Source organism: Pogoniulus pusillus, chromosome Z (genome assembly GCF_015220805.1).
Source record: "Pogoniulus pusillus isolate bPogPus1 chromosome Z, bPogPus1.pri, whole genome shotgun sequence".
NCBI lineage: Eukaryota > Metazoa > Chordata > Aves > Piciformes > Lybiidae > Pogoniulus > Pogoniulus pusillus.
This window is the reverse complement of record NC_087309.1, coordinates 30,614,777-30,629,795: the sequence shown is the minus strand read 5'-3', so window position 1 is coordinate 30,629,795 and position 15,019 is coordinate 30,614,777. Positions and strand designations below refer to the sequence as shown.

The 15,019-nt window shown below is 41.8% G+C and overlaps 1 protein-coding gene across 1 annotated transcript in view; it reads right to left on the bottom strand.

Moving 5' to 3' along the window:
• The window catches only part of MSH3 (mutS homolog 3), a 140,996-nt gene extending 125,984 nt beyond the window's left edge, over window positions 1-15,012 (bottom strand). The window contains exons 1-8 of the mRNA XM_064176566.1: window positions 14,731-15,012; window positions 12,912-13,029; window positions 10,285-10,508; window positions 6,694-6,906; window positions 4,896-5,012; window positions 4,049-4,166; window positions 2,939-3,084; window positions 707-873 (exon numbers count right to left, since the gene is read on the bottom strand). Coding sequence (XP_064032636.1) covers window positions 707-873; window positions 2,939-3,084; window positions 4,049-4,166; window positions 4,896-5,012; window positions 6,694-6,906; window positions 10,285-10,508; window positions 12,912-13,029; window positions 14,731-14,991 — 1,364 coding nt within the window. The 5' untranslated portion in view covers window positions 14,992-15,012. The remainder of the gene's footprint in view (window positions 1-706; window positions 874-2,938; window positions 3,085-4,048; window positions 4,167-4,895; window positions 5,013-6,693; window positions 6,907-10,284; window positions 10,509-12,911; window positions 13,030-14,730) is intronic.
• Between the last annotated feature and the right edge of the window lie 7 nt (window positions 15,013-15,019).

The following is a 15,019-nucleotide window of genomic DNA, read 5'->3' as shown; positions in this document are numbered from 1 at the left end:
TCTTAAGATGCCTAACTCCAAAATCAAACATTCTCAGCCCTTGCTCTCAGTCTTGCCTCACAGAGACATGGCCTTGAAAACCTGACAGCTGAGTATAGTAACATCTGTACCACAGAATCAGCTGTGCTTGATGAGTTGACTGTCTACCTACCACTCCAAGTCAATTTTTTTTTCACCTCAAGGGATAAAGACAGATTATGCTGGCAGATGGGGAAAGGAATGCTTGTGGAGCAGGCTGGTTAAGCTGATTAAGCTCTAGAAGAAACTAAAAGATGATGATTTAGGCAGAGTGTAAGTGAAGTGGTCAAGGTACTGAGCTGACTGTCAGGAGATCCAATCCATGTGACTGTCACTCATTTGTCCATCTTCACAATATGGAAGGTGATGACACTCGTGTCTTTGTCCCAAAATAAAACTTTGTCTACACAGTATGTTCATTTATCTTTGGTTTTCTTTAGTTCCACTTTTTATTAATACATAAAGGAAACCATACCTTCTGGCTAATTCAAAACAGAAATTCCAAACTCTAACCTAGCTCTTTACAGCCCAGAGATACATGGTTTGAAAAAAACAAAACAAACAAACAAAAAAAAATCATCACACCTTTTGTTTTCTCACAAAAATGTCCTCCACAAGATTTTGCAGGTTCATCACATACATTCAAGAAAATAACAGCAAATAATAACAAAATGCCAACATAACATACCTCATGGAAGTTATACTGTTAATGAGCTTCTCAGATTGATCTGACAAGCTAGGTGGAAGTATTATTTCAACTGGCTGCAGGCGCAAAACCCGACTCTCTAATTCCAAACGAGATGCAGAGTCCCGGAAACTGTCAAAAATTACTTCTCCAGTAGTTGGCTGAATTGCCTGTCAAACAAACAAAAAATTGAGTATTTAAATTTTCTGCCAGTATTTCCACAACTCAAATTGCTAACTGAAAATTTATGGTGTATGGCACAAAACTATACAGCACACACACACACTTACTAGATGTGGCAGACTGATAAATATAACTGCGTTTTTCAAATCTATGATATTGTAATAACACGAAAGACAATGACATTTGCTTGGTAAATGACAGCAAACCTTTCAAAACATAAACATGCTCTTGTTCTCAGTCCATCACTGATCAACTTTTATTATCCAGCAAATCTATGCAATTGGAAGTCTGACAAAGGTACAAGCAATTCTGCCTGGAAACTGTCATTCTAGCACATGCTTCTGTTGTTTCCTCCCAGGTGCAATGTGAATGAATTACTAGCAGATTGGGCTTCAGCTCTCATTGTGTTTTTCCAGTTTAACAATCACAGTTTTAATCTTCGCCATAAAAAAAGAACACAAGTTTCAAGCACAAACAGTAAAAAAAGAAGTCTCTTCCTCTAAAGAACAGTATTTTGAGAGGAAAGAAGTGCTCAAAAGGCTTCAAATACTGACCCTAAAAAAGCTTAAACTTTAGATGTTTAAAAATAAGGCATCTGAACTAACAACCTGTTGTGGAGGGCCTGTAGGCCCGAAAGCACGCTTATTTATGCCTGCTCTGCCTGGACATGTCTCTCTGCCTGCACGAGGGGTGAACGAGCACAAAGGGGCACAAGACCAGGGCCATAAAGTCAGTTGCCCAGGACACCTGATTGTGTAAGCCCCCACACACCCAGCTCATGTCTCCCTGGTGTAAGCCCATGTGATCCCCATATTTGGGATAGTCCAGGCAATTGGTTGGCTGGCTGCCAACCTGGTTGGTCATTCTAGTCGCCAATGAGATTATTAATTCTTGGCCCACATTTAATAAATAGGGGTGCACAGGCTCACGTGCAGCCTCCCCCACATTACTTGCGGCTCCGCCATGTTGCTTGCTTGCCTGACTGCGTACTTCCTTGCAGCTTTATGCCTGCCTTTATATGATTATCTGGTGTGTGCCATTCTCACAAGTTGCCAGCAGCAGACCCACTTGTCTGTATTCGATTGGCACGAGGAGCCAGTGTTAGACCCATGCTCAGACTGCACAGAATCCTGCCTCTGTATCTGGAGATCCTGCCTGTGTACCCCTGGAGAGAGCAGCCAGAAGAAATCAGCAGCAAGGTCAGAGACTCTTATTTCCCCTGAAACCAGAGGATTACAGCCTCAAAGTCCACAGGCAGAGACCCTGAAGAACTGGACACTTGCAATAGGCTGTGACATAGCCCCGGAGGATGATTTCGTATTAATCCGAATTGTGAGTAAATACTTGAATGCCTCTGTAATTTCTATTACGTCTGCCATAAAGCAGAGAGCAGCTTTCAGCTCGGCTTTGCTGGGCAAATAGTATAAGACCCCAGGCGACATTAAGCCGTGGGGAAAACTCTCTCTGTTAATAGTTCCAATGTTTGCTAGTTATTAATAAGTTTCTGTAGATAAATATTCCCATAATGTCTTCATAACTGTGTAAAGAACAATTTAATATTAAAGTTCAGTGGTTGGGGGTGGCGAGAGTTGAAAATATTTAAGTTAATAAATATATATTTTTATAAAATATCCTCTCGCATCAATTAATTTCTCCGCACTGCCACAACCAGCGTACAGACAGGATTCCCATTTGAGACACAACTTTCCTGTATTTAGCTAAAACACAGTTATGTTTTCAAGTGACAGTGCCCCAAAACCAGTATCAGCAATATTCACCTGTCGACTCCTGACTTTTTCTGTACTTTTCACTATGAAGCAATCACAACTCACACACAAATGTTACCTGAACTGCAAGCTGCTACAAAACGCACACACAAACAAACCATCCAAACTCAATACAAATCAAAACTCCCTCAAAAAAAATCTGAAAGAACAACCATACATTTAAGAAGATAATCATCTACCTCTCAAAAACAAACCCCAACACAACAATGACCAACAAAAACACCACAAAAAACCTGAAGTACATTCTCCTGTGCAACTAACTTACCATAATGCCTATAACAACGTCACCTTTTTTCCTGTCTTTTAAGTTTTCCCCATTTTCACAGATACAAAGGAGGTAGTTATCAGGGACATCTGCTGTTGTCTCCTCAATATCTACAGGTTCATCTAGCTTCAGCAAAGGGTTCACATGTAACAGATGGTTAAAAAAAATAAAATAGTACACAGGTTTTGGCAAATTATTCATAGGTTCTTCTAGATCTAAATCCTTCTCGACTAGGCCTTCTCAACAGCCCTTTTAGACTAAAGGTCTGTCTGGCTTCTATTGGTTTAACTTCTATCACAATTTTGGTGAGCTTAAGATCACTGTTAGCATCAGGACTGAAAAGTGCAGGTAGATACAGACTTCATCAGCTCATGGCAAAGGCCATCTGTAACTATATGTCTGGGTTCCTGATCAAATGAGCAGCTATGTCAGAAACTGAACCAGCTGATGATTCTGCACAAGTTGCTCCACTTTGTTTTAACTTCATATCCATAAAGTACATGAGTGAACAAAAATTCACTTGATACACAGCAGTTGAAAAAAAAGGCAATACCCAGAATGAAGCAAAGTCTGTATCTTAGCAGAAGTATTAGGTTTGCTGTGTAGAATACTTGTTGAATGTCTAATCCACCAGAATGGGTCATTACAAGAAATTCTGCAAGTACTCCACAAGTTTTCCAACAAAATCTAAGGACTGTGTTATCTGTGTCCCTTTGTCCTTAAGTGCAATATCACAAGCATTAGCATTACAACTTTTTTTAGGTCTGGTATCTAGCAAGTACTAGTTTGACAAATTGAAGAAATTTTTCTTTAATTAAGTGGAATGGTAAGGCAGGATACAGAAAAACAAAATCTAGAGATTTAGGACATAAGCTTACTTCCCAAAACAACTACAGTAAACACAAGGTCTGCTGTTTCACAACAAATATAAAGCCCTGAGGAGATTAATTTACAAAGTCAGAATAGCATTTTAACACAAAATTAAAGGAAATTTCCTGCTGCTAATTTTGTATCAGCCACTAGCTACTCATATTCCATCTAAGTGATGATACTACAGTTATGGCCTCTCATACACCAAAGTGTGAAACCAAATTTCCTTGAAAAGGATATCTTCTCCAATAAGGGTCGACTTTGTGTAGAGAGCAGTCAGTTTCCGGCTGAAGAGAGAGCTTTTATTTTCTCCAGCAGCCTTCAGGGCTGCAGTTTCCATTTGCTTTACTACTCCAACCTACAAGCACACAGACAAGAAACAAAGTTATCTCTTTGACAATATATTATTTTATTTTTAATGTTATAAATTGGGTGATCTTTTAAGATGTGCAAACTGCAAGTGCATCATTAAAGCTGAGCAATAAGGGCAGAGGCTAGTATCAAACCTACTAATGAGACTGTTAAGCCACTACTTTTGCTTATGCTCTGTCTACTTTTAACTGCCCTCTCAACTTCTGCCCTTTGTCCTACTTAGAAATAATTTAGAGTTCATAATTTTCCAGAGGACGGTCCTGCAATCAATTTAAATTCAACAAGTCCTTTACTCATAAGCAGGAAAAAAGAAAAAGAGATATCAACAGAAAGCCAAAGAACTTCAGGGATCAACAACAGGGAAAAAAATGAAAAAAATAAATGGGCTGGCATAAGAAAAAGAAAGATGTGAGGAAGAATAACAAGAGAGTGTACATGTATTTCTCATTATCAAGTGCAAAGTCTTAATAAAATAATGAGAGAGAGGACTGCTCTAGAACCATTCTAGAAATATTAAAATGTTTCTCAGTAAAACAGAGGAAGCTTGCACCTGCTTAAATTTTATAACACTCTCCAGAATAAAGAAACTGAAACAAAGGGTAGCCATTTTAATCACAAAAATAGGTTAATGAGCTTTCTCAGCTGGAATAAGTCTCTGCTACAATCAGTGCAACTATTCTGTACTTAACATAATTTAATAAAAGTCAGGGGCAACCTTATATCCTTTAGCTACAAGGCGTCGCACATGGACAAACAGTCTGTGGGTTGGTATGCTGGCAGTCATGAAGTTATGATCCTGATGACAATAAATATTCAGTTCTTTGGCTGCAATCTGCAAAGTTTGAGAAGAAGAGTCAGTTAATAGCTCAAAACGCAAAACCGAACCTCATCTCTACACAGCTACAACCAGAAGTTTGGTACCAAAACATAAATGCTCCAGGAAAAAGCCCAGAGAGCTGTATTTCTCCACCTTCCTGTTCCAGTACATTGTAACAAAACGGGGATATCAGTACAAGACTTCATAGATCAGATTATTACACTGAACATTGATCTTGACCATCGTGAAGGAAGCCACCTACATAGCACAGATAGATTCTGCAACATATCTCAACAAAAATCTACATAACTTCCATAATACTACAAATGTAGAAAGAATGGAGTTCTTTTACTTAGTGCTAATCAACTAAAATACTGAGACATCAGCACCAAACAACAATGGCACCTATTTCATAGAAAAATGTTTAGGTAACAATGCAACATTACAATACATTATTACATAACGTTAAACTGCAACATTATAATACATTACTTTTATTTGCTTGATCTCAAGAACAAACTGCAAGCACTGAACTGTGTACCTACATAGCAGACTTGTGTTTTCGGACTGTGTGTACACTAGCAAACAGTTAGCCAACCTACACAATATCTGATCAGAGAAATTAATTCCAGTAGCTAAACAAAGTTTCTCGGTGGCTTTGGTGTGAAAATAGTATAGCTTAAACTGGTTAGCAACTATCTGCAGACAGATCATGACAAAATTGGTTATGATTCACTTATGATCTGTCACTTTTAAATTGTTTGCTGCAAAGTACTTTCCAGTCCCTACATATCATAGAATCAACCAGGTTGGAAGAGACCTCCAAGATCATCCAGTCCAACCTAGCACCCAGCCCTAGCCAGTCAACTAGACCATGGCACTAAGTGCCTCATCCAGGCTTTTCTTGAAAACCTCCAGGGATGGTGACTCCACCACCTCCCTGGGCAATCCATTCCAATGGGAAATCACTCTCTCTGGCAAGAACTTCCTCCTAACATCCAGCCTATACTTTCCCCAGCACAACTTGAGACTGTGTCCGCTTGTTCTATTGCTGCTTGCCTGGCAGAAGAGACCAACCCCCACCTGGCTACAAAGTCCCTTCAGGTAGTTGTAGACAGCAATGAGGTCACTTCTGAGCCTCCTCTTCTCCAGGCTAAACAACCCCAGCTCCCTCAGTCTCTCCTCATAGGGTTTGTGTCCCAGGCCCCTCACCAGCTTTGTTGCCCTTCTCTGGACACGTTCCAGCACCTCAACATCTCTCTTGAATTGAGATGAAGGTGCCACATCAAAACGTGCATCCAAAAAGCTTTCTGCACCCAGACTATACTAGCTATAGTCATCTATTTTCATACCACTTGCTGTACCGTCTTCAAAGTGGAGTTATGGTCCACGACAGAAAATTCACCTCTAGAAGCATTTTAATTCTGACAAATAATTATTCTAGAATCTTGTCTAAAGTTCTCAAATGTAAGATAACAAGCAGTACCATTTGATTACAAACTAGCAAACAGTAACTAGGTATACGTATGACTGACGGACAGCCTTCAATTTAAGCACGTAGAGACTTTCCATCTTGACTTCAACTATTAAAAAAACCCACAAAACTTATGCCCTGCAAAATCTTCCCTTTGTAAGAGGCTCTAGACCTAATACAACACTAATATAAACATTTTTTCCATAATCTAGGAAGAAATACCTCTGCATCTTCTCCAAAAAAGCGGTATTTGTAGCCACATTCCACACACAAAATGGCATCTTTATACTGTTTCTTCATTTCTATAAATTGAAGTTCTAGTGGAGTGTAAATGCTTTTAGTTCTCTTATTAAGAGTTATATCTGAAGTATTTTGAGCATTTCCATAAGGCTTAAGAGACGCAGAAAACTGACTAAGATCACAGTGCAACTCCTCCTGTAAACAGAAGATGGAAAAGTTTAGTTAGGAAACCAATCTCCCCTGCAGCTCTTGACTCACATTGATCATAGAGCTAATGATTGTTCTTACAGCAAACAGCCTCCAAAACTGCTGCAAAACTCTTCAAGTAGGATACACAAAATACTGGTAATTTGGAATTAAAAAGTCAAAGATTTTTCACCAATTAGTTGATTTGCTTTACAACAGTTTTCCGACATGTCAGCTGAAACTGTATTGTGAGGTCTCAAATCAGAAATAAAGGATGCAAAGATTGGGCATGGTTTGAGAAGTACATCAACTGAATACAAGCCATACTTCGCTATCTCAAGCACCAAAACTGTATTTTTGCTTCAGTCTGTCCTTCCTACAGGGAGCTCAAGAAATCTCCCAAAATAATTTATTCTTAAACACAGAAAATTTGTATTACAGTTTCTAAATCCCTCAACAGCTAAGGGTTTGAAGACACCCTCTCTGCCACTTATCATTTACAATATGTTATGCAGCCTATGATAGAAGCATCTGTTCTGTACTATAAGCAGGGTGATGAATTCAGTATTTCAAAAGGGCAGTGAACAATGCTGTTAAGGTGCTCCTCTTCAAAACTAAGTTCCTCCTCACTTCTGTCATGTTATCAACCACTGATAAAGTCTATTTTAAAAGATAAAAAAAAAACTCTACAAGTTGTTTATGCCTACAATTATGCAAAATGCAGCTGATCAGACTGTGCTGCAAGTCTCTGTATCTGCAAATAAACCTGGCAAACTTCCATTTCTAATAACTGTCCCACCTGAATTACAAGGAACAAAGTCAGAAGACTATTTAGAAGAACAGTAACTCAGAAGAAACACAGACAGTGCAAATCATATGTTTTAGGTCATATGAATGTATGAAGAATGTGGTCCGAAAACTACCTTCAAGTGGGGTGGGGGGAAGGACACTTAGCTGCATCATTAATTGTGAACTGCAAAATCCCCAGAACTGCAAGCAAACAAGGGATGATCCATTTGACAACCAGATAGCACAGCCCAGCACAAACAGAGCTGTACCGTGCCTGTATTTCAGATGGCCCTAGGATCTTTGATACCTCTGCTGCAAAATCCTTAGCTCATGGGTTCAGCTACCTTTGATCCAAAATCTGTACCAGCCCAGCAGTATGACCTCATATTGGTTTACAGAGAAAATTGTGATGAAGCATATGAAATGAGGCCATGGTAGAAATCAAAAGAAGTAAAAACTATTACAGCTTATGCAAAATTAATAATCAATATTCATTTTTATATCCAAATATTATTAATAACTATGAAAATTGCTTATTGATATTAAATCTCACCAGAAAACTTATTTAGAATGTTCGAAATGCATGGTTTGCATACTTACACACACAGGGAACAGGCAAATTATTACACTTTAAGGAAGTAACAAGCAAATACAACCATTAACACTGGAAGGAGTTTCTTAGTTTCAATTATACCTCTTGTCCATCAGGGGACTTGAGAGGCTCCTTTCTGCTATTAAGGCAGAAAGGCACAATAGAATCTAGTCACAGAACTTCTTAGAGAGGTTTTGAATATTTTCTCACAAAATAGTAATCACACAGTAACCAAAACTTGAAAGGAATTCTGTCAGTGTCTTGAAAGTCATCACTGGCTAAGCAGAGCATAATGGGGCAGGGCAGAGCAGGCAAAAAAAGTAAAGGGGCATGTGGCAAAGGCCTATTCATTGTTTGTTCAAGTGAAATGGCCCATCGACCACACAGATGCACCAATCAGAATGGCACTTTGCCAAACTCTACCATATTAGTGAGGAGCTTGCTTTTCCTTATTTGGGCAAAACAAGTCTGGGCAAGTGTTGGACCCTCAAAGTGGGTGTCTCCAAGCCTTTTGTCTTCTCCCTGTGCACTGTTTCCCCGACCTCTGCAGACAGAAGGGAACCATGGGGTCATGCCTGGGCAAGCCAGGACGTGTATATTCCATGACAAAAACACATATGAAAATTGAATTGTTGAGATGGTAGTAATTTATCAGCTCAAGAAATTTATTAAAAAAATTACTCACATAAAGAGGTTATAATTCTAAGGAAACACAAGACACAAACATCTGAGATAGGCAGGTCAGGCCTTGCCCACCTGACTGCCTGGCCAGCACATACTCAGGTGTCTTACACAGAAAGATAATAGTAGTGCTTTGTCAAGTAGATTATGAGTCCTCACTGAGTATATTATGAATAAAACAATCTTTGATCTACTTTATGTGCAGAGAAACAGCATGCAAAATGTACATGGTTAAAGCTGACCCTTCTACAATCTAAGAAGGGAGGTAATCTATATATGATCTCACAGTCTGTGATAAACTGGGCAAGTGCTGAAGCACCTAAGTATACAGTGGTAATGCTGCTATAAAAAGCACACCAGTTTTACTGCATTCAAAAGCAACTCCAGAAGAAGGTAGAAATACTGCACCATCTGATATATGAATATTAAGAAGTGTGTTTGAAGATAAATTTGAATTCTGCAGAAACAGCTGTATTAGGCCCACAGCTTACTGAAAGCAGGGGTGCACCTGGCTTTGCTCTCCAAAGATGTGGCACTTACTGTAACACACATTTTTAACCAATAACCTATAACAGGCACATGCTGTGTCTGGTGTTGAAGAACAGAAAAAAAAAAAAAATCACTGAATGTCCCTCAAGCAAATTACACCTCTATGCACATGCAAAACGTATTTTAGAGGTTCAGCGCCTAGAATTTGAGAACAAACACCTGTAAGGTATGATAAAGTACAATTTAGAGATTAAACTAGCAGGAGCAACATCTAACATCAACGTTACCAAATGGACAAAGGTTCAGAAACCACTAAGTTACAAACAGACAAATGTTTCATAAAGAGGTACACCAGTTCTCAATGTTCTGCAGCTAACCACACCTACACAATCTCAATTCATTATCACAATAGAAATCTCTTGCGACAAGCTGTTCATTTCACTATTTTTATTTTGATTGCTTGTTCAGGCACCACAGAGAGAAATTCAAGTGAATGACACCTTTCTTACAACATCTTTCTTTTTTTTTAAAAGCCATCTGCAGATCTGTAGAGCTTTGCTAAAGAGCAGTGGAGTCTCAGTGCAGCACCACCACAGTAAGGCATGGTATGATTTTTGGGACCTCAATACACCATTGACCAAAGTGACCCCAAAACCCAAAAAACTAACTTACGTTAATTAGCCTTATAAATAAAGGTACTACTATACGCTAACATGGGTCTGCTGGGTACTGCTGCACTGCTTCACTACAGAACACAAAAGGAATTCTGTGCCAAAGCTTCTTTTTCTGTATCATAAAATGTACTCAACACAGCACTAGACCAAAATTCTACATACCTTCTGAGCAACCTTTACGCCCGTGTTGCAGGACTGAAGAAGGCTCTTCAATTCTGAACTTCTCCCAGTAATACTGGGACATTTTTTGAAACTCTGAGAATCTTTCTCCCAAGAACTATCCTCTCGGCCTCTGTTACAGGGCTGATCTGAGTCATTGCAGAATTCTCTCAGTCTCTCTAGAGTTTGCAAACATATACGGGGCTTTTCACACTTCTGAGGTTCTTCTTCAGTAAAAATACACAACAAAAACATATTAGAAACTTATTTTCAAAAACAAATGTCTATTAGATTGACATCAGTTAGAAAAGAATGCAATCATTTTACTCTGTCTCCTTCTCCTTTCCCATCACTCTTTCTGCCAGCCTGACAAAATCACATATGTAATCAGCCTAGTTAACTTCCCTGGAAACTCAATATTCCTCATTTGTAAGCTTCTTCATACACTGGAGAAGCAGCACAATTATTTTGTGGACTGGTAACTGCAAAACCAGAAAATTAGCCAAGAATGCTGCTAGATGAGCAGTATTTTTCTGTACATTTTTGAAGCAGATAGCATTACCAGCTGATAGTGTCTTGATACTTTAAACTATTACACCCACAAAACTGAATGTAATTCATTCTTCAAGAAAAAATGGAGAGGGTAATTGTTTTCAGTGAGACATACATGTAATGAACTTTAAATCCACTGATTTGTTTTTCTACTAGCACAATTAATTTGTTAAATTCTTAGTTCAAAGCCAGATGCAGCACAGGCATTTTCAATGCAATTAAGCGACTATCATTTCACAGTTAAGAGCATTGCAGTAGAACCATTTACTCTGAGGGAGCCTTTTAAGTATTCCACTAACAGGCCAGATTCCGCACTGCTATCAGGCATCAGTCATGCTTCAGTCTGAGTCCAAAAGATAGGCAGTTAAAACAATACACAAAGGAAAGGTGATGCATTTGGCCAACGTGATCCCCATAAACAAGAAGGGTCGGATGGAGGAACCTGGGAACTACAGACCCGTCAGCCTGACCTCAGTGCCAGGGAAACTGATGGAGCAGGTTATCATGGGGGCAATAACAGCACACCCGAGGGATGGCCAAGGGCTCAGGTCCAGCCAACATGGATTTAGGAAGGGCAGATCCTGCCTCTCCAACCTGATCTCCTTCTGTGATCAGGTGACCCGCTTGGTGGATGTGGGGAGGCCTGTGGATGTGGTCTATCTGGACTTCAGCAAGGCCTTTGACACGGTCCCCCACAGCAAACTGCTGGCTAAGCTGTCAGCCCATGGCTTGGATGGCAACACTCTGTGCTGGGTTAGGAACTGGCTGGAGGGACGGACCCAGAGAGTGGTGGTGAATGGTGCCACATCCAGCTGGCGGCTGTCACTAGTGGTGTCCCTCAGGGATCAGTGCTGGGCCCCATCCTCTTTAACATCTTCATAGATGATCTGGATGAGGGCATGGAGTCAGTCATCAGCAAGTCTGCAAATGACACTAAGCTGGGGGCAGATGTGGCTGGGTTGGAGGGCAGAAGGGCTTTGCAGCGGGACCTTGACCACCTGGACAGATGGGCAGAGTCCAATGGGATGGCGTTCAACAGCTCCAAGTGCAGGGTGCTGCACTTTGGTCACAACAACCCCATGCAGAGATACAGGCTGGGGTCGGAGTGGCTGGAGAGCAGCCAGACAGAGAGGGATCTGGGGGTGCTGATTGATACCTGCCTGAACATGAGCCAGCAGTGTGCCCAGGTGGCCAAGAGAGCCAGTGGCATCCTGGCCTGCATCAGGAATGGTGTGGCCAGCAGGAGCAGGGAGGTCATTCTGCCCCTGTACTCTGCACTGGTTAGACCACACCTTGAGTACTGTGTTCAGTTCTGGGCCCCCCAGTTTAGGAAGGACATTGAGATGCTTGAGCGTGTCCAGAGAAGGGCGACGAGGCTGGTGAGAGACCTCGAGCACAAGCCCTATGAGGAGAGGCTGAGAGCTGGGATTGGTTAGCCTGGAGAAGAGAAGGCTCAGGGCTGACCTTATTGCTGTCTACAACTACCTGAGGGGTGGTTGTGGCCAGGAGGAGGTTGCTCTCTTCTCTCAGGTGGCCAGCACCAGAACGAGAGGACACAGCCTCAGGCTGCACCAGGGGAAATTTAGGCTCGAGGTGAGGAGAAAGTTCTTCACTGAGAGAGTCATTGGACACTGGAATGGGCTGCCTGGGGAGGTGGTGGAGTCGCCGTCCCTGGGGCTGTTCAAGGCAAGATTGGACGTGGCACTTGGTGCCATGGTTTAGCCTTGAGCTCTGTGGTAAAGGGTTGGACTTGATCTGTGAGGTCTCTTACAACCCTGATGATACTGTGATTTCTGCCTGAGCATCTAGACTTCACTGACTGAACAGCTTGTAAAAGCTGAGTCAGATTAAGGATATTTGCAGAGCAATTCTGGAGCAAAGCTCAGAAACTAAGCTTCTGAGCAACAGAAAAGTGCTTTAACAGAATAGTTAATATGTTCCTAATGGCTCTTCAGAGATGTATCTTACACTCAAAAGGCACCTCCTGCAGTATCCACCAAACTTTTTTTTACATTTGACAAGAAAAAAAGCTATGATTTGTGTATAAATACATGAAGATTTATATACAGTCAACTCACCTTCATCCTGAGTCTTCAGAGAGTTAGAGATGTCTTCTAGAGTAATTTGTCGTGGCTTCTTTTCACAGGGTTCATTGCTTTCAGGGGATGTTCTCCTTTTTGTGACAAATTCAGATGCCTAAAAAATAAAGATGTTGTTACTTTTTCTCTTTGCTACTATGAAAGACAATAATGGGCCCAGAGATTTCATAGAGATAGAGCAAAACGCGAAATTAACTTACAATATATTAAATGCCTTACTATTGTAACTATCTACACTTTTGTTTATAAAACAATTCAGCTAACATTCAAGTCTACATGAGGAAGAAATACTTCATTCTGTGAACAAGCTGGTTGTTGCCCTAGAGAAGAAACACCTGCAGCTACTATGGTTTCAAAAAACAGCTTAGAGCTACCTCTGTGGCAGAAAACTGAATCAGCAATTGAAAGACTTTCAGATCATGAGACACACTACCACCCTGTGTCTCAATCATATCTTTTCTGCAAATCTTCACTTCCACTGCCCAGAGCCCTTTTTTTGAGATACAAGCTGTGTCTCCAAGAGGACTACTTCCTATGATCTACAACCCAAAGACAGAAGACCATCCTCTCTACATCATTCTGAAATATAAATCCAGGCTTTAAAGATTTTCCTACACTATCTGTAACCACCTAGTTAGCATTGCCTTGGGATTACATAGAATATGGTGGGTTCGATTATTGCTTCTTAGATGGCTTTAGTGTTTAGACAGATGCACTTCTAACACTTTGCAAACAAAATTAATCGATTGATATTGTTACATCACTGACATACTCTACTTGACAGAATGCAAGAAGTATGACTAAATATGAAGTAACTTGCAACTGCCAACAATGTACAAATACAGCACGATTTCAGTTTGCAGACGAACGCACAACAGGTGGGTGCTTTTAACAGCTGCAGTCAAACTGCTACTGGGGAAACTTAATCTCCATACAACAAAGTTGGAACTTCGCCCTCAGCAACTATGCCATAACCTCTTCATAACATACCCACGTGAGTAGCTGAGTTTCCCTTCCAAGTACACTGTTACAGACCACTAGATTAGCACTAATTAGGAAGCAGTTTTTCTCCACGGACAGAAAGCATTAACCACACATTTCAGTGGATATTTGGACAAAAGGTAACAAAAAATGTTGACTTGAGATAGAGGTGAAAAAAACATGTATCTTTCCAAGGTCAGAAAGAGCTAGAACTATTAAATACAGAGAGAAAAGAGACACTAAGACACAGAGTTTTAAGAGATAACTTTTTTTCTTCCCAGCAGCAATATGGAGAAGCCAGTGGACCACTGTGGACTCTCCGGGCCTTGTACCTAACAGTAGACTAAAGTAATCTGAACTCCACGATCTGGGCCATGAATTCCACTCCTGGTATGCCAGGGGGCAGAACCTGTGCCACAGCACACAACACAGCCGCATGGGAGCAAAGCCCCTGTGACACAAACCAGCAAACTGGTTTCGCCAAGCTCACCGCACTCACGTCAAGCCTCAGCTCCTACCAAACCGGCATGTTTCTCTGAAGACCATGTACTGCTACTCTTTGTTACACGGGTCACAGATGCTATGGCAAGTGTCAGTGACTACAAGGCCCTGTCTCTTAACGGGCCACCCCATGGGCACTCCTTCGTGCAGCAGCTCCAGCCACCGCTTTTGACAGGATCTACTAGCTCGGTATAACTGGACAGGCTCCAGGACCCTCTGAACCACGAGGGTTCCCGCTGGGCCTCTGTGGCCCGGCCCGCGACCCTTCAGGCACTCAGCTCTCCCGCCGCCGCCGCCGCCGCCGCCCTGAGCGCACCGTCTGCCTGGCAGCGCCCTGCTCCCCGCCGCTGCCCACCGCTCCGAAGAATCTGCTCAGCAGAAGCTGCTTGCCCCCACTGCCGCCGCCGCCGCCGCCACGTTCCCGCCGCCGGCCCCGAGGCATGGCAATAGCGGCCTCCGAGCCGGAGCTGGGGCCGAGATTGAGGGCACTAGCACCACCTTCCCGCCGGATGCTACGGCCAAGGCAAGCGCGGGGCGGGGCACCCGGAGAGCCTCCTACGCCCCCGGTGCGCCGCATTGCCTCCACTCTCCCGCCCGCCGCCGGG